At 31.9% G+C, this 20095-nt stretch overlaps 3 protein-coding genes and 1 pseudogene across 3 annotated transcripts; all 4 read left to right on the plus strand.

The window, feature by feature from the left end:
• Positions 1 to 1374: 1374 nt before the first annotated feature.
• On the plus strand, positions 1375 to 2915 carry LOC106350195. Its single transcript, XM_013790111.1, has 3 exons — positions 1375 to 1608; positions 1797 to 1933; positions 2033 to 2915. The coding sequence occupies exons 1-3, from the start codon at positions 1375 to 1377 to the stop codon at positions 2913 to 2915; spliced, it is 1254 nt and encodes a 417-aa protein (XP_013645565.1).
• Positions 2916 to 3479: 564 nt separating this feature from the next.
• On the plus strand, positions 3480 to 4509 carry LOC106350196 (putative nuclease HARBI1). The gene has a single exon (XM_048775762.1). The coding sequence runs from the start codon at positions 3758 to 3760 to the stop codon at positions 4481 to 4483; it is 726 nt and encodes a 241-aa protein (XP_048631719.1). The 5' UTR covers positions 3480 to 3757; the 3' UTR covers positions 4484 to 4509.
• Positions 4510 to 9563: 5054 nt separating this feature from the next.
• Positions 9564 to 11266, plus strand: LOC106350198. Its single transcript, XM_013790113.3, has 2 exons — positions 9564 to 9602; positions 10175 to 11266. The coding sequence occupies exons 1-2, from the start codon at positions 9564 to 9566 to the stop codon at positions 11264 to 11266; spliced, it is 1131 nt and encodes a 376-aa protein (XP_013645567.2).
• A 150-nt stretch (positions 11267 to 11416) lies between these two features.
• On the plus strand, positions 11417 to 12636 carry LOC111211340 (annotated as a pseudogene).
• The last annotated feature ends 7459 nt before the right edge of the window (positions 12637 to 20095 follow it).

The raw sequence follows: 20095 nt of genomic DNA on the forward strand, positions 1-20095 counted from the left end.
CTGTTCTTCTACATCAAGAACACCTCTGCCAAAAAAGGTAACAATCTCTTTTAGTTTATACATTATTATTAAACATCAATTAGTAGTTAAAATGGTATTGTCTACTTTGTCCATTTTGTTGAGGATTATTGTGCCAATAATTTAGTATGTAGTATACGTAATACTAAACTTTGAGATATAAGATGTAACAAAACCCATTAAAATGAAAATAAAACTGTTGTGACAAACTATACAATTATATATAATATTAAATAATAAAAATATCTTGAAACGTTGTTTTGTTTTATAAAATATACAAAATATTTTTGAAATTCAATAACCTTCATAAACATAATTTAAATTCGAATTTTATGATGATTCACAAATATTATTTTATTTTAATTCTTACTTGAATCCAAAACAATTAACATCACAAACTTTACCTTTTTTTTTGAACATTCACAAACTCTACCTTTCTAATGGCTTAAGGAAATATGATGCAAAAGATCTTAACCAAGTATTATGGTATTCTTGAAATATTTTCAAATTTTTTTGTTTTTTGAACCTTTAATAGCAACTTAGTATACTCTTTAATATAAATGCTAGAAATGGAAATAGTTATGATTTAATTATTATGTATGTATATTTATTGTTTTTTTCTAAAGGACTAGTATATTTTATTGAACAGTGTTCTATCTTTCTTTTCAAAATACTGATAATCTGAGAATAATACTAAAGTTCAATCGTTAAATACGGAATAGAATAATAAAAATAATAGAATCAAACGTTAAAGTATTAATCATCTGTGATGATATATAGACACATATTATTAATAGTTTTTATAATTCAACTGAATTTATATATTTATTCAAGTTTTAGTTTGAAAACAATAAACGTGTTGATATGGCCTTATGAGATCAATAATATTAAGCTTGTTGACAAGAAAAAGAAACTTAAATACCTGAAAAGAGAAAATACATGCACGAGATAAACTAACAACCAAATGAGGATAAAACTTTAATTTAAATTAATGTGTCAATGGAATGATAAAAAGATCAATTCCTCATCATTATCTATTTATATTTTTTTTAGTCAACCAAATAATAAAGATTTCATTACTTTTAATCAACGAAACTAATATTAGTCATTTTTAAACTGTAGATATGACGTCAAATCGCCGACAAAATACAACATTTTCTGATGAAGATGATGCAAATTTACCTACAGAAACGTCGGCACGGGTAAGTAGTTCATAAATTTTTTAATGTCGTAGAATAGTTAATAGTAAAGTAAAATAATTGATTTTTTTAAAAAAAATTTTAGAGGGAAGAAAATTTTAGATGGAATCCTAACCGAGAACGAGTATTTATTGAGTTGTACGATCGAGCAATTGCCATGGGTGATTACCGTTTCAAAGATCCAACACCCGCTGGTAGAGAGTTTCTCGTTGCTAAGTTCAACCAAACGTTTAATTGTAACGTAAACTACCGGTTCTTCAAAGAAAAACTTGATCAGCTAAAAAGAAAATACAAGAAGTACAAGCATCTTATGAAAAATTCTACGGGCATTTCGGTTGATCCCATTACATCTGTGATATCCGCGTCTGATTCATGGTGGAAAGATCGTGAAGTAAGTACATACAATATTTCTTACACCCAAAATATATTAATAAATAACATAGCTATAATATTTATAAGCTAAAAATTACATAATCTTATTAACAGGTAGATAGGATCGTAAAATGATTTAAACGAAAGCCGCCAGAGCTTTGGGAGGTGATGCAAAGATGTTTCATATTATATGACGCCCAATCACAGTCTCAATACTCTTTGCACCAAAGAAGAGAAGAGTTGATGAATGATGGCCAAAATCACGATGAAGACCATTTGTACTCTGAAACATATGGTGGTGATATGCAACACACTGAGGTTCCTGAGACACAAGAAAATGAAGAAGTTTATCGCGTAAATATTGATGATGGAATGCATCCTTCAAATCAGTTCACCCATGAGAATTTGCGCCAGAATTCTTCACCTGCTGTTGATCCTTTTCGAATTCCTACGTCGAGAGTTCAACAACGAGGTGGACTAAGGCAGGGGAGTAGTTCACAAAGAGGTGTAGGAAACTCTCGGGGCTCTGCTAGAAGTGGATCCCAAGGAAGTCGTAGGAAACAATCATTCGAGACAACCCTGACAGATACAATGAATGGCTTTAGAGAATTTCAGCGCCAAAGTTTACAACAACTACGTCCAAATTCTTTTGACGAAGATGACTACAATGAATTCGATACTGCCGTGAAGATATTCGAATCAATGGAGCTTCCAAATGACACCAATTTTTATTGGGCGTGCATTCATGCATTAAAGGAAGAACGATTTTGGCGCAAGTACTTCATGGATAGAGCTGAAAGAACCATAGAAGATAAGTTGAAGTTCTTACAAGCTCTTACTGGATATACACACAACGAATTCGTGGGAAAGCGGTTAGAATCTGGGCAAAAGTTTGGTAGTCCAACTTGTGGGCAATGGAATTCTGGTTTTCAACAATGGGGAACACCGCCAAATGCACCGCAATGGAGTTCACCGTCAAATGCTCCGCAGTGGAGTACACCGCCAAATGCCCCGCAGTGGAGTACACCGCCAAATGCCCCACAATGGGGTACACCACCAGGAGCTCCACAATGGAGTTCATCTCCAAATGTTCCGCAGTGGGGTACACAACATGTTCCACAATGGGGTGCGCCACAAAATACTCAACAATGGGGTTCATCACCAAGTACTCAGCAATGGGGTCCTACATCTGCTGCTCCACAATGGGGGCTCATCACCGACCACTCATCAATGGGGATCATCACAAGATGCTCGACAATATATTCCTCCGAGAAATGTTCAACATGGATTTTCCCTAGAAACAGAAGTACAAACTACAACACATGAAAAGGAAGTTCCTGTTTCCGAGAACGTTATCAGAGGAGTATCACCGGAATTTGGTTGCACGAACTATGCTTCTACAAGTAAAGCATCCCGTCCACGAAGACGAGGAGGATTATTCAATATCTGGGGAACTGAACGAGGACTAAATCTAAATGAACACACAAGAAAGTGATTCCCCATCGGATAACTAGCTTAATAAGATTCATGCTTTGTTTGTAGTCGTTATGTTTTGTTTCACAATTTCTTTTGTAATGTCTGTTATGTATTGTATTTTTGATTAATGATATTTTTCATTGATTTAGTTTTTATTTTGTGGTTAAAATTTTCAGGCTTTTCGTATATGTCAGTTGCGATCACAAAATCCCCACAGTCTAAGTCACGATGAAAGAATTGAGTTATGGAATTTAGAAAATGAGCAATTTGAAGAGTTAATAATTCAACCATCATTGAATTATTACAATCGTTATTTTGAAAGAGGACCAGTTCAAACCGATGGTGGTTTAGGATGGAGAAATATTTGGCGTCGACTACAAGAAGATGCTGCTGCGTGTCTTCAGTTACTACGAATGTCTCTTGGTGTTTTCAGGTCTCTATGTGACATATTAGAATCAAAATATGGTTTACATCCCACTCTTAATGTTAGCATTGAAGAGAGTGTGGCAATGTTTTTGCGAATTTGTGGGCACAATGAAGTTCAAAGAGATGTTGGATTACGATTTGGACGGACACAAGAGACAGTGAATAGGAAATTTTTTGAAGTTCTTAGGGCGGCAGAGTTACTTGCTTGTGATTAAGTTAAGACTCCAACAAGACGAGAACTACTTCGAATTCCTGAAAGGCTTCAAATGGACAGAAGATATTGGCCATATTTTAGTGGATTTGTGGGAGCTGTGGATGGAGTTCATGTATGTGTTAAAGTGAAGCCTGAACTACAAGGAATGTACTGGAATCGACATGATAGGACATCATTTAACATCATGGCGATATGTGATCTCAATATGTTGTTTACATATGTTTGGAATGGAGCACCCGGATCATGTCACGATACAGCAGTTCTCACGATGGCACAAGACGGTGATTCTGACTTTCCTTTGCCTCCAGGAGACAAGTATTATGTAGCTGATTCTGGGTATCCAAATAAGCAAGGTTTTTTGGCTCCATATAGATCTTCTCGGAATGGGGTTATTAGGTATCACATGTCTCATTTCAACAATGGTCCTCCTCCTAAGAATAAAGAAGAACTGTTTAATCGATGTCATGCATCTCTACGTTCCGTTATTGAAAGGACATTTGGAGTTTGGAAGAAGAAATGGAGGATTTTGAGTGAATTTCCGAGATATGATATCGAAGTTCAAAAAAGAGTGGTAACTGCTACAATGGGATTGCATAATTTTATCAGAATTTCAAATTATTTTGATGAAGATTTTGTTGAAGAAATGGGACATACAAATACCAGCAACGAAGATTCTGAAAGTGATATAAGTGACATGGAGACAACAAATATGGCTGATGGAAATCATATGACAAACATTAGAGACAACATTGCTGATATGTTATGGGCAAATCATTAAATTATTTTACCTTTGTTTATGTATTTTTTATTATGTGTTTTGATATTTTGATGTAATTTTTATTGTTTAAATATATGATCTGCACTTTTGAACTGCTTTTGCCATTCATAACTTTGAAAAATAACTTGTCCTGCTTGATCTGCATCTCTCCTGCATGATCCGCTTGATCTGCACTTGTCCTGCTTGATCTGCATGATCTGCTTGATCTGCACCGCTTGATCTGCTTTTACCATTCGAAATCTTAGTGTCCGAATGGAGGAGCGGGACAAGTGCAGTTCTCCTGCACAGGCAGTTCTCCCGCACTGCATTCACCATTCACCATTCACCATTTTCTGTTTGCAAAAGCAGTTCAAGCGGGAGATCTGCATGCAGTTCAATATTTTGGCATCGAATGGGTAACGCAGATCAAAAAATGCAGATCAAACAGAAATGCAGATCACGCAGAACAAATGCAAATCATGCAGAACAATGCAGATCATGCAGATCAACTAGAACAAATGCATATCAATCTAATATAATAAATTATTGTATTTAATTAAATATTTGTTTTTTTCATGAAATTAAATATCTAAATAAAAGTAAAACTTATCATATATACGCAATAAATATCATGTTGACAAAAATAATAAAGAGTATTTTTGTTTTGTTCTTACTTTTTTTATCTTTATTTGATTTTTAGTTTTTTTTTTACCATTTGGTTCAGCTATAAAACTGAAATTGTGAGGTTATATATATATATATATATATATGTTATTGTATCAACAAAATCTTCATTTAAAATTTCAAAAATATAAAAATGCATAAATGTAGTTAAATATGAATTATCAAATATGAAAGTGTATGAATAAGTAATTATATGCAGTTAAATATGAAGTATCAAATATGAAAGTATATGAACAAATTTATTAAACTAATTTATATAAAAAGTAACATGTATAACAGACTGCGACAAAATTATAAAAAAATATAAATACACAAACCAAATATATATAACTTTTAAGAAACTGCAGTATATGAATATGGTTACGGTATATTGTTATTTTATTATTTTATTTTAATAGTTAAACAAAAGAGAAAATGTTATAGTTAAAAGTTAGAATAAAAAAAATATATTTATGTTCTAATATACCTGATTTCTAATCATATAAACAAAACTATACAAAGCAAATGTAAAAGTTAGAAATAAGATATATATATATATATATATATATTTATGTTTTAATAAATCTGATTTCTAATCATATAAGCAAGACTGTACAAAAAATTCTAAATTTGTTTGATAAAGAAACCTACTAAATTATCATATTTGTTTAAATTCTTAAAAATAAAAATAATAAAAATTAAATATCTAAACTGGAAATACAAGTTCTTAAATACTGATAATAAATTTTAAATTACCAAATATTATACTAAGTTTAATAAAATAATGATTTATAAACAATTATTAGTTTTCTAAAGTATATTACTTATTATCAAGAACAAAAATAATATGATCTATAGTATATATGCTTTTATATCAATGTAAATACTATACATGATTTTTAGTGAAGTAATAAAAAGATGATCTGCATAAATCCCAGTATTTTTTCTTAGAAAAAGAAAAAATAATAAAATAATTAGTAGAGAAAAAGCAGAACAAAAGCAAGAGAAAATGTTACGCAGTCCAATCTGCAATTAGAGCTTGATTGGTTTTCCCGCTACCACCCGCAAACGTAGCTTTTGCGATTGGTAGCGGTTGACAGCGTTTCGAAACAATCATACAAACCGCTACAAATCGCTTCAAACCGCTCCAAACCTCTTAAAATCAAAAGCTGGTTCCAGCTAGCGTTTGCGGTTGCGGGCGGTTGCGGGAGGATAATTTTTTTTTTTTTTTTTTAAAAAATCATATAAATACAAAAATAAAAATAAAAATAAAAATAAATTTTTTAAAATGGAATTATAAAAATACTAAAATATATCTATTATATTTTAATTAATATTATAAAATTTTAAAATAAAAATATTTTCTATAATTTAAAAAAATTAAAACTATAACTTTGAAAATATAATTTACATATTTATTATAATATTATGATTTTTGATATTTTTATAATTATATAAAATGTAAATATTGTTAATTTATTATTAAATCGCTGATGTATTTGGTAGTTAACCAGTCATAAGTATCCCGCAAACGCACCAATTTCTAACCGCAGAACCAGTCGTACAAATCTCTTAAAACCGCTAGAAACCGCAACCACCCGCATCCGCAAACGCCCGCAGCCGCAACCGCAACCGCTGCGTTTAAACCAGTCAGACCCTTAGTATCCATTCACTATTTTAAAGGCAGGACAAGAAAAAAAAATAAAATAATTATGGAGTGTATGCAGAACATTTTAATACAAGTCCTGCATGTACAAGGAAGAAACGAGCGGTGGTGATACAGGTGACCAATCCCTATTTTGACTTTTATTTTCTTTTTTTTTAATTAGTTAAATATTTATTTTGTCTACTATTAATTAACTACTTATTATGTTTTTTCAAACTAAAGATTCTCAAATATGGTTTAATAGTTTATCTTTTCACTTTGTAAAGATATATTATATACTATAATATTTTCATATACAATTATTTATATTATCATCACATATTCATAGTTTTTATATAATAACTATTTATGCTGTTATTTTTTATATAATAGAAAAATATATAACTTCACTAATTAATCAAATATAGTGTTTTGAAAAATATAAAACATATATCTTATAATTATTTTTATTTTTATTTTTGATGATTAATAAATAAATAAATTAATGGTTGTGTATAAAAACTAAATCAGTAAATGAATTCATGCATGTTATTGATAATTCATATATTGATTACATATATTGGAAAACTTGTAACAACTAAAACTAAAACTAGAAATTTAATGAATGCATGCACAATGAAAAATATCAAACATATTTTTTGCGCTTACATATTATTTTTGTTCGTTAAAGATAACGTTTTTTAGTATTTTCACATATACTAATAAAATACACTAAGTAAATAAAATAAATCAGACTATAGTAAATAATATATATATTTTTGGTATATTCATAATTTTCTTATAATTTAGTTTCAGTATGTTATACCTGATTTTATTACTTATATATAGTAAGTTGTATTTTGTTTAGATATTTTTTGCTCCTACATATTATTCAGATCATTTTTTCAGATATTTTTTAGATTTTTCACCTGTTTGGGACAGTTTATAACACTTTCGGTTCAGATATGTTTTATAATACCCTACAAAACCCATTCATGTATTTTTTTACATTTTGGACTTGATACAAGTCATTTTTTCGGTTCGAGTTTGGAAAGAAATTCAGGTTAAGGATTTTATGTCCAGCCCTAATTAACGTCTTTGGATCATAGTTTGATTTTAATTTGGACTATAAATTAAAGGGAAATGGAATACTCTTTGCCATTTTAATGAATTTTATGTAATTTTTAAGTTTCAATATATTTATTAGAATCATAATACTTTTTTTGTTTTCGTTTTTTTTTGTAATTGTGTTCACATTTTATATAATGTTTAAATTTTATTTATATTTATTAAATTAATAAAAATAATAATTCATAAGAATTTGTATTTTTGTTTTAGATATTTAATTTATAAAATTATTTTTAAAATTAGCTTAACGAATTAGATCTGTATTTGTTCTGCATGATCTGCTTGATCTGCGTTTGTTCTGCTTGATCTGCGTTTGTTCTGCTTGATCTGCATTTGTTCTGCTTGATCTGTGTTTGGGGTTTGATCTGCGTTTTCTTGATTTGCCTTTTCTTGATCTGCATACCATTCGAAGCTTAGTTTTTGCAGATCAATAAATTTCTTTGCATTAGTAATCTGCATGCAGTTCAAACTGCATATTAAGTGTGTGAATGGGAAGGCAATATAAAAGCAGATCATATGCATCTGCCTTTTCTCTGTAATTTATTGCCAATCATCTTTTTAATAACAATTTAAATAGCAGGATATAAGAACTGCACATATCCAATTTTTTTTGTCCTTTTCTGCTAAAAAGCAGTTGTCCTGCATGTCCTGCAATTTACTCTACTTTTGTAGTTGTTCAACTATTTTTATTTTTTCTTACCATTAGGTGATTTGTTTCTAAATTAGTTTAATTGAAACTCTATAATTAAATAACACCAACTATTAAAAATATATTCACTCTCGCACACTCCACGTTGAAGCTGTTTGTCATACCCTCTCTTATAATATGTGTCAATCAAAATGATAAAAGGGATCTATTTTTTTAAAGGGATCCATTTCTCATCTTTATATGTTCGTATTTAATATATGTATGTATTAAATTAGAATAAAAAGTATATATATATGATAATACTTATTTAAGAAAAAATATACAATAAATATTAATAAAATATATTTCATTAATTAAAAATTAATATGATTTTGTATTAGTCAACTAAAGTAATAAATCTAATTTTTATAGATGTAGTTTTACCTTATATATAATAATTATTCTAATAAATATATTCAAAAACTATACATATATAGATTTTGTTTCTTCCACTTTATTCATATAAATATAGTTCACAAAGTTTGCCATTAAAAATTGTAAATACATAATATGATAAAATTGTTATAACATACTTAATAATATAATTTTCTCTAATTTGTTAATGGTTATCTCACACTAATATTATTTGTGTCGTTTTTAATTTATAGATATTATGTCTAATAACCGACAAACACACAATATTTTTCGATATTGTTTATATTTGTTTATACATTATGTATTTTAGTGTAATTTTATTATTTAAATATATATTATATATTTTTGAATTGTTTTTGTCATTCATAACTATAATAAATTACTTGATATGCTTTGATATTTACTTGATCTGCTTTGATCTGTATCTCTCACGCATAATTCGGTTGATATAAATCTCTCATGCATGATCTGCATCTCTCCTGCATGATCTGCATCTCTTCTGCATGATCCGCTTGATTTGCACTTGTTCTGCTTGATCTGCATTATCCGCTTGATCTGCACTGCTTGAACTGCTTTTACCATTCGAAGCTAATTGTGTCCGAATGGAGGAGCGGGACAAGTGCAGATCTCCTGCACATGCAGTTCTCCCGCACTGCATTCACCATTCACCATTCACCATTTTCTGTTTGCAAAAGCAGTTCAAGCGGGAGATCTGCATGCAGTTCAATATTTTTTGTCTTTTTGTAGAAAAAGCAGGAGATCTGCATGCAGATCTCACCCGCCAATATTTGGTGGTGTTGATCTGCTTTTTTGTTTTGTTTGGTCAATAAATAACTTTGTTACAACACATAACTTTAAAAATATATTTATCTAGTTTTATGAATACAATATTTATATTTTATTTTATTTACAACTTTAACAATACAAAATTATTATTCTCTACTTATTATTTTTTGTCATATAATTTTTAATTTTTATAAATAAGAAAATAAAAGAAGTATAAGTATCTTATAAAATATTTACATGTATTTCGGTCGATGCTATAACATCTAAGATATTTGTTTAGATATTTAAGTGTCATTTTTATTATTTTAATATATGATTTATAGTTTTGAACTGATTTTGTCATTCATAAGTTATAATAAATTATTTGATCTCGTTCTCTCCTGCATGATCCACTTGATCTCGTTCTCTCCTGCGTCATTCAAATCAGTTCACCCGTGAGAATTTGCGTCAGAATTCTTCACCAGCTGCTGATCATTTTCAGATTCCTACTTCTAGAGTTCAACAACGAAGTGGACTAAGGCGTGGAAGTAGTTCACAAAGAGGTGCAGGAACCTCCTGGATCGCTGCCAGGAGTGGATCCCAAGGAAGTCGTAGAAAACAATCATTCGAGACAACTTTGACAGATACGATGACGGATTTTAGAGAGTTTCAGCGCCAAAGTCTGCAACAACTACGTCCAAATTCTTTTGACGAAGATGATTACAATGAATTCGATACTGCGGTGAAGATATTCGAATCAATGGATCTTCCAAATGACACCAATTTCTATTGGGCGTGCATTCATGCATTTAAAGAAGAAAGATTTTGGCGTAAGTACTTTATTGACAGAGCCGAAAGAACCATAGAAGATAAGTTGAAGTTTTTACAAGCTCTTAGTGGATATACACCGGACGGCGAATTCGTGGGAAAGCGGTTAGAATCTGGACAAAAGTTTGGTAGTCCAACTTGTGGGCAATGGAATTCTGGTTTTCAACAATGGGGAACACCTCCAAGTGCCCCGCAATGGGGAACACTGCCAAATGCGCCGCAATGGAGTTCACCTTCAAATGCTCCGCAGTGGGGTACACCGCCAAATGCTCCACAATGGGGTACACCGCCAAATGCTCCGCAGTGGGGTACACAACCTTTTCCACAATGGGGTGCGCCTCAAAATTCTCAACAATGGGGTTCATCAACAAGTACTCAACAATGGGGTCCTACATCTGCTGTTCCTCAATGGGGATCATCACCGACCACTCATCAATGGGGATCATCACAAGATGCTCCACAATATATTCCTCCGAGAAATGTTCAACATGGATTTTCCCTAGAAACAGAAGTACAAACTACAACACGTGAAAAGAAAGTTCCTGTTTCCGAGAATGTTATCAGAGGAGTTTCACCGGAATTCACGAACTATGCTTCTACAAGTAAAGCATCACGTCCACGAAGACGAGGAGGATTATTCAATATCTGGGGAACTGAACGAGGACTAAATCTAAATGAAACACAAGAAAGTGATTCCACATCGGATAACTAGCTTAATAAGATTCGTGCTTTGTTTGTAGTCGTTATGTTTTGTTTCATATTTTCTTTTGTAATGTCTGTTATGTATTGTATTTTTGATTAAGGATATTTCTCATTGATTTAGTTTTTTATTTTGTGGTTAAAATTTTCAGGCTTTTCGTATATGTCAGTTGCGATCACAAAATCCCCACAGTCTAAATCACGATGAAAGACTTGAGTTATGGAATTTAGAAAATGAGCAATTTGAAGAGTTAATAATTCAACCATCATTGAGTTATTACAATCGTTTCTTTGAAAGAGGAGCAGCTCAAACCGATGGTGGTTTAGGATGGAGAAATATTTGGCGTCGACTACAAGAAGATGATGCTGCGTGTCTTCAGTTACTACGAATGTCTCTTGGTGTTTTCAGATCTTTATGTGACATATTGGAATCAAAATATGGTTTACATCCCACTCTTAATGTTAGCATTGAAGAGAGTGTGGCAATGTTTTTGCGAATTTGTGGGCACAATGAAGTTCAAAGAGATGTTGGATTACGGTTTGGACGGACACAAGAGACAGTGAATAGAAATTTTTTTGAAGTTCTTAGGGCGACAGAGTTACTTGCTTGTGATTATGTTAAGACTCCAACAAGACGAAAACTACTTCGAATTCCTGAAAGGCTGCAAATGGACAGAAGATATTGTCCATATTTTAGTGGATTTGTAGGAGCTGTGGATGGAGTTCATGTATGTGTTAAAGTGAAGCCTGAACTACAAGGAATATACTTGAATCGACATGATAGGACATCATTTAACATCATGGCGATATGTGATCTCAATATGTTGTTTACATATGTTTGGAATGGAGCACCCGGATCATGTCACGATACAGCAGTTCTCACGATGGCACAAGATGGTGATTCTGATTTTCCTTTGCCTCCAGGAGACAAGTATTATGTAGCTGATTCTGGGTATCCAAATAAGCAAGGTTTTTTTGGCTCCATATAGATCTTCTCAGAATGGGGTTATTAGGTATCACATGTCTCATTTCAACAATGGTCCTCCTCCTAAGAATAAACAAGAACTGTTTAATCAATGTCATGCATCTCTACGTTCCGTTATTGAAAGGACATTTGGAGTTTGGAAGAAGAAATGGAGGATTTTGAGTGAATTTCCGAGATATGATATCGCAGTTCAAAAAAGAGTGGTAAATGCTACAATGGGATTGCATAATTTTATCAGAATTTCAAATTATTTTGATGAAGATTTTGTTGAAGAAATGGTACATACAAATACCAGCAACGAAGATTCTGAAAGTGATATAAGTGACATGGAGACAACAAATATGGCTGATGGAGATCATATGACAAACATTAGAGACAACATTGCCGATATGTTATAGGCAAATCATTAAATTATTTTACCTTTGTTAATGTATTTTTTATTATGTGTTTTGATATTTTGGTGTAATTTTTATTGTTTCAATATATGATCTGCACTTTTGAACTGCTTTTGCCATTCATAACTTTGAAATATAACTTGTTCTGCTTGATCTGTATCTCTCCTGCATGATCTGCATCTCTCCTGCATGATTCGCTTGATCTGCACTTGTCCTGCTTGATCTGCATGATCTGCTTGATCTGCACCGCTTGATCTGCTTTTACCGTTCGCATGACAAACAAATGCAGTACAATCTGCATATTAGTTATCCTGCATCTTCTCCTGCATTTATTTTGCATGCCATTCCAACCATTTTTGTCTTTTTGTGGAAAAAGCAGGAGATCTGCATGAAAATCTCACCCGCCAACATTTGGTGGCGTTGATTTGTTTTTTTTTGTTTGGTCAATAAATAACTTTGTTATAACACATAACTTTAAAAATATATTTATCTACTTTTATGAATACAATATTTTTATTTTATTTTATTTACAACTTTAACAATACAAAATTATCATTCTCTACTTATTATTTTTTGTCATATAATTTTTAATTTTTTTAAATAAGAAAATAAAAAAGTATAAATATCTTTTAAAACATTTACAGCCATTTCGGCCGATCCTATAACATCTAAGATATTTGTTTAGATATCTAAGTGTCATTTTTATTGTTTTAATATATGATCTGTAGTTTTGAACTGATTTTGTCATTCATAAGTTATAATAAATTATTTGATATGGTTATCTCCTGCATGATCCGCTTGATCTGCACTTGTCCCGCTTGATCTGCACTTGTCCTTCTTGATCTGCTTGATCTGCTTGATCTGTTTGATATGTCCTGCTTGAACTGCTTTTACCATTCGAAGCCTTAGGGTTCGAATGGTAAAAGCAGTTCAAGCGGTGCAGATCAAGCAGAACATGCAGATCAAGCAGATTAAGAGCAGATCATGCAGATCAAGCAGATCATGTGGGAGAAAGGCAGAACAACGGTTGAATTGGTCCAACCATATTTTAAATTTAAATTTTACATTAAATTAATTAATTATATATATATATATGTATATATATATATATATAAGTACAGCTACAAAATTATTCTCAGGCAATTTTATCATTGTTAGAATCTAAAATGATATCAAAATAAAATGATATAAAATATGACAAACTCAATTTATTTAAATGGTTATTAGAAAACGTATGAAATTTTTATGATTTTTATAAAATTATATTTTTTAACTTAATTAAAAACCAGCTTTTAATATCGAATCAGATCACGATTTTAGCATGTTTGACCGGTTTTTGATTTGGATTTACCGGTATAACTCAAATCCGGTTTTTAACACAACCAGAAACAAGTCGAAAAAATAAGTCACGGTCTGACCAGTTTGATCTACCGTCTCTGGTCCGATTTTGAAAACATTAATTACAATTTATAATGATAAAAGCAATTTAAAAATATATTATATATTTAAATAATAAAAATAACAATAATATACATAATATACAAATACAATACGTAAATAACAATAAATATTTCACTAAAGTTATGTTACTAAAATTTAAAATTAAAAAATGAAAATATTAGTAATTAACCAAATATTTCTATTTTCTATTAAAAAAACATCTCATTGTCTACTTATCTCTCTTTTTATATGATATGTGAATTTTTAATTATGTAAATGTATAATATTGTAGTTTAAATATGGTTAGTATTAAATATAAAAGATTATAGAAGATTATTAAATATATTAATAATTTGTAATAAAATAATTTATTGGTCAAAAAAGAAAAAAAGTGGGAGAACATCACCAAATAGTAGTGGACAGAACTGCATGTGGGAGATCTGCTTTTTCACAGAAAAAGACAAAAAATTCTGAACTGCTTGCAGTTCTCCTGCCAAATAAATTTTAAAAACAGAAAATGGTGAATGGGTGATTCAAGTGCAGTTCTCCTGCAACAGCAGATGATCTGCCTTTCTCCTGCCTCCCATTCATAACCTTAGTCTTCTTCCCTTTTTTATATTTCTTATTTACAAGTTGTTGCTATCAATGCTTGTTATGTCGTGTTTTTACAATGTGACAGTGATTGACGTTCTTGAAGGCTGGCCCCGAGATTTATAGGACCAAGGCAAATTAATAAAGATTTTAACTAATTTTTTTATTTTTATAATTTTGGGGACCTATAAATTTTTTGTTTTGGGAAATAGTCTATCTCTATGTAGTTTTTAGGCCTGGGATTTCGGGTATTCGGTTCGGTTTCGGGTAGGACCCGATCGGGTATGGGTATTTCGGTTATTTAAAATATGTATCCAATAGGTACTTGGAAGACTTACGGTTCGGTTTCGGTTCGGTACCGACCGGTTCCGGGTCGGATCGGTTTTTCAATAAAAGTAATCATATTCGATCCGAACAATATGGTTATTTAACGGTTCGCATAAAATAGTACCCGCAATCTAAACCGAAACAATTTGGTACCCGATATCACAATGCCAAACTAAACCTGATTTTCGAACCAAACTCATTAACTTAAATGTCAAAGACAAAGTACTTGAAGAATTAAACAAGAACACAAACTGATAATGAAAAACAGAAAGTAGAACATAGTTTCAACCACCAAACCGAAAATGAAAAACAGAAAATAAAACATAGTTTCAACTTGCAACCATCAAACTGAAAATGAAAATGAGACAGTCACTCTCACTCGTCCATACAAATGAGACAGTCACTCTCACTCGTCCATACTCAACAGTCCATTCCTTATTCCACATTGCATCCAGTTTCAAACTCTAGGGAAAAACAAAACAAAACATATAAGTGTTCTAAACTTCAAGCATCAAGATCTATTGTAAAGAGTTCAAAAGAAGTGAATCATACCTCTGAGAAGATCATCTTGTTGCTCCACATCTGAAAGCATCTGCTCTATTGTAACAATGCCCTTCTCATTTATGTGAATCTCGGATTTCAACCATTGTTCCGTGCACACCAACACCTTGACCATAAAGTGTGTCAAGCAGCTCCTATATGGGTCTAAGACTCTCCCACTAGTGCTAAATGCACTTTCTGATGCTACAGATGATGCTTGAACCGCAAGAATATCAGCAGCTATCTGAGACAGGATCGGGAACTTCACACTGTTTCTTCTCCACCATGATAAAACATCATACTCGGTTCCAAGTCCATTACTACCTTTTGTAACCTCTACTTTCTCTCTCAAATACACTTCTAACTCATTACTAGAATCTTGTGTACCTGTTTCTTCGACAAGCTCCTCGTACAGATTATCCATTCTTTCATACCCGATCCCGTTGCCTATGATTTGACTCTGGAGAACTGCAGCAGCACCACTGCATTGCGACTGCGACTGTGAAGAAGATCCTCCTTGAGACTGTGAACCACCTGATCCCCCACCACTTGTGCTGTATCCAACACTGTACTCATCATATAAGCGCTTCAAGATATCCATAATTGATTCAGAAAGCAGAGTATACTCGACGCTTTCTTTTCCATAGAGCTTCTCAAAGCAGAGGTTAGCAAAGTTCATCTTCTTCCTAGGGTCAAAAACAGAGGCAACAATCAAAAGCTTATTCATCTTACACTTCTTAGAGTTACTACTCTCAGGCTCAGATACTTCCGTAAATGGATCCCAATACTTCCTTAGTTTCCCCATCATCGTCAAAGCCTTCAACTGTAGTGTGTGATCAGCACCTGGTGCAGAGCTTATCTTGCAAATATTACTCGTGATGGTGACAATCTCATTGTAGATCTTGTGCGACGTAATCCCCTTTGTCGCCGAGAGCATCAAAGTTGAATTGTAAAAGATGATAAGAAAGTGTAGCAACCTCTCAGCTTCTTCCCAATCTCTTGTGGAAGCCGGTCCAATCCTCTTTTTCCCATTTTCAAGCTCCAAGAAGTAGTCATTGTACGGTTTGTCCTCAGCCTCCATCTTCTCGAAAGCTGCCCTGAATTTGATTGCTTGGTCTAGCATCAGATACGTCGAGTTCCATCTTGTCTTGACATCTAATGGAAGGCTTCCTCTGGTCATCTTTCCCGTATCAACCCGAAACTCGAATGACTTCTGTCTGTTGGTTGAAGACCTCACGTACTGAATACCATTTCGAATGGAATTGACGCTATCATCCACCTCATTTAACCCTTCCTTGACAATCAGATTAATAATATGTGTCGCACACCTAACGTGCAAGAACTCACCATTCAAAACCAGTGCATCTTCTCCTTGGTTGATAAATTCTTCCTTGAACTTCTTCATGGCTGTTGTGTTAGCTGTGATGCAGAAGACTCTTTTAATATCCCACTCTGCTAAACAATCCACAAGAACTCTCGCAATTGTAGACTCTTTGTGATCATCCACATTCTTAAACCCTATGATCATCTTTCTCAGCTTCCAGTTTGAATCAACAAAGTGAGCAGTAATTACCATGTAACTAGCCGCAGTGTAAGGAGCAGTCCATATATCTGTTGTCAGAGAGAGTCTTTGCTTGTTCTGTCCAAGAACTTTCTTCATTTCTGCTTTCCTCTTCATATAAATTGCCGCAATCTCCTTTGTACATGTCTTCCTACAAACAGGCGGCTGCAGCTGCACTTTGTTGCAGAAGTGTTTCCACGCCAAGCTTTCCACAAAGTTAAACGGTAACTCTGCTAAGACTATCATCTCATTAGTAGCATCTTTGAACACTCTGTCATCCACCTTACCAACACTCATGTTGCCTTCTGCATCTGTAGCTACCCGGGACTGGGTTTTTGACTTATTTGCAGCCTTCCAAGCCATGAATGACCTACAGTTAGTGAGATGCTTCCTCAGATTGGTGGTCCCTGACTTGGTTGGACAACTCATCTCTTTACTACAATAGCGGAATTTACATCTGTCGTAGTTGTTTGGTAGCCTGCTGAGATGCTCCCAAACATCAGACCTCGTCCTTTTTCTTGACCCTTCACCAGAACCTCCAGCTTTATCTCTCGAACCCGGTGTTTGTACTTCTTCATCTGCAGATAGTTCTTCATCTGTTAATACATGATTCATTTCAGCTTGTTGATCGGTAGGAGAAGAACCCATCTGCATACACATATGTAAGTAAACAATTAACAATCGAAAAAAAAGGAATCAAAACAATCACAAAAGAAATCATAATCAATATAATGCAAAAAAGGAATCAAACAATCAAAAAAGAAACCGTTGCTTACCTCCGACTGGATTATCGAAGATGCAGACGGTGGAGAGAAAAGACGATCGTTGCTTGCTAATGGATCCAGCTTTGAAGCTTTCTAATAAAACCGGTTGCTTTATTTGTAGAGAGAAGAGACCTTTACGATTTTCGAATGCTATAAGAAAACGAATCGAAAAGGGAGAAGCTAGGGTTCGTAATTTCATATTTTTGGGAAATTGGGGATTGTATCGAGACTGGTAATCACGCCTAACGGCTATGTCGTGTTATTAAAGTCGGGTTAAATTGGGTATCCGTTTTGGCTCGGATAAAAACCCGAACCGACCCGCAACCCATGGATTTTTATAATATTATCCATTGGTTAAATTAGAATATACCGTAACCGATCCGAACGGGTCAAAATCGGGTCAGTTTCGGTTTGGATATTCGGTTATGGATAAAAATCCCAGGCCTAGTAGTTTTCTTGAAAAAGTTAGGGAGTTTAAGAACACACATCTGTGGTTTGTTCCGCTCAGTTTTCATGTTCTAATTATTAAAGAATTAGAAAAGGAGGAAAGAAGAACCAGAAAAGAGAGTCGTCTCTTTATAAAGAAGCGTCTTTCTGAACATGAGATACCCATGTTTCAAATATGGATTGATGATTGGTTATATTTACTTTTTTATTTAAATTTTAATTAGATAATAAATTATATTGATATTAAATATTTAAGGTACTCTACTAAGATTTAGGCTTCGAATGGGAATAGCGAACCAAGCGTTACAGATCTAGCGGATCTAGCGAAACAAAAGTAGATCGAACGGATCTAGCGGTACAAGAGTGGATCAAGCGGAACGAGCAGTCCGAAATATATGTATGAATGGTGAAAGCGGATAAAAAGCAGTTCAAAATACTGTACATATTTATAATAGTTTATTCAAGGTTTTATAGTTATTTAAATAAATTTATATTTAGTCACTTTTATAATATTAGATATTTAAAAATATTTTTAAATTAATGTTATTTTATTTCTCTTAAATTCTACTATTTATATATTTTAAATAACTATTACTAAATTTCTATTGCTTTTAATCAAAAATATATATTTTTTTTTCTAAAATGTTCTATAACATTTTTATTTTTTTATTTTTAATTTATAAATATACATAGTTATAGAAATGTGAAAATACTAATTAGTATTGTTATTATTGTTTATTTTTTATCTAGAAAATAATAATATGAAATATAATTATTATGTATAATTATTTTGAGCTTTACAATTTTGAATGATTTTAATTTTTTTGGTAAAGTGGTATAACATTTTTGAGATTTAATATTAACTAGGACATCAATTTAATATATTTAAAAGTTTTTCTAAAAAATTATATATTATTAAGAAAATAAAGTATTATGAAAGATAATAGTATATATTGTTCATTTGAACAAGGGTGGACGTTCGGATATCCATTCGTATTTGGCTCATCTCAAATACTTACACTTTTGATTCTAGATAGAATTATATTTTTTATAAATTTTAGATAACCCAAACATTTTAAAATTAAAATCCACATATATTATTTTGTCTTTTTTCTTGAGCAAAAAAAGAAAAAAACTAAATAATGATGGAACACAAAAGAACCACCAAAAATACTTCAACATTGCAGCATAACTACTGTAGATGGCAGTTCAGTGTGTTTGTTTGCAACTTTGAACCACATGTGGTTCTTCCACATTAAGGCTCGGAATGGAGAAAGCGGATCAAGCGTAGCGAATCTAGCTGACTAAGCGGATTGAGCGGAACAAGAGTGGATCAAGCGGATCGAGTGGAAAATAAGTGGATCTAGCGGATCTAGTGGTACAAAACATAGGTGTGAATGGTGAAAGTGGATAAAAAGTGGTTTAAAATACTGTACAAATTTAAATTAATTTGTATAAGAATTAATATACTATTTATTTTCATAATTAAAAAAAATTATTTATAAAATTATTTGTAAATGAAATTAAAATATAATAGAAATTTAATATGTATATATAATTATTTTGTGCTTTAAAATAAAAAATATATCTAATTTTTAGCGATTTAAAAAAATTATATTGTTGGGTAAAATATTATAAATATATATATATATATATATATATATATATATATTTAAAGATGGATTTAAACGTAAATATTTTAATATTTTTATTATTTGATAGTTAAATTTATCAAATTACTATTGATTTGGAGTTAATAAAATTCATAACAAAAGGTAATACATTTATATTA

The sequence above is a fragment of the Brassica napus genome, chromosome A1 (assembly GCF_020379485.1).
Source record: "Brassica napus cultivar Da-Ae chromosome A1, Da-Ae, whole genome shotgun sequence".
NCBI lineage: Eukaryota > Viridiplantae > Streptophyta > Magnoliopsida > Brassicales > Brassicaceae > Brassica > Brassica napus.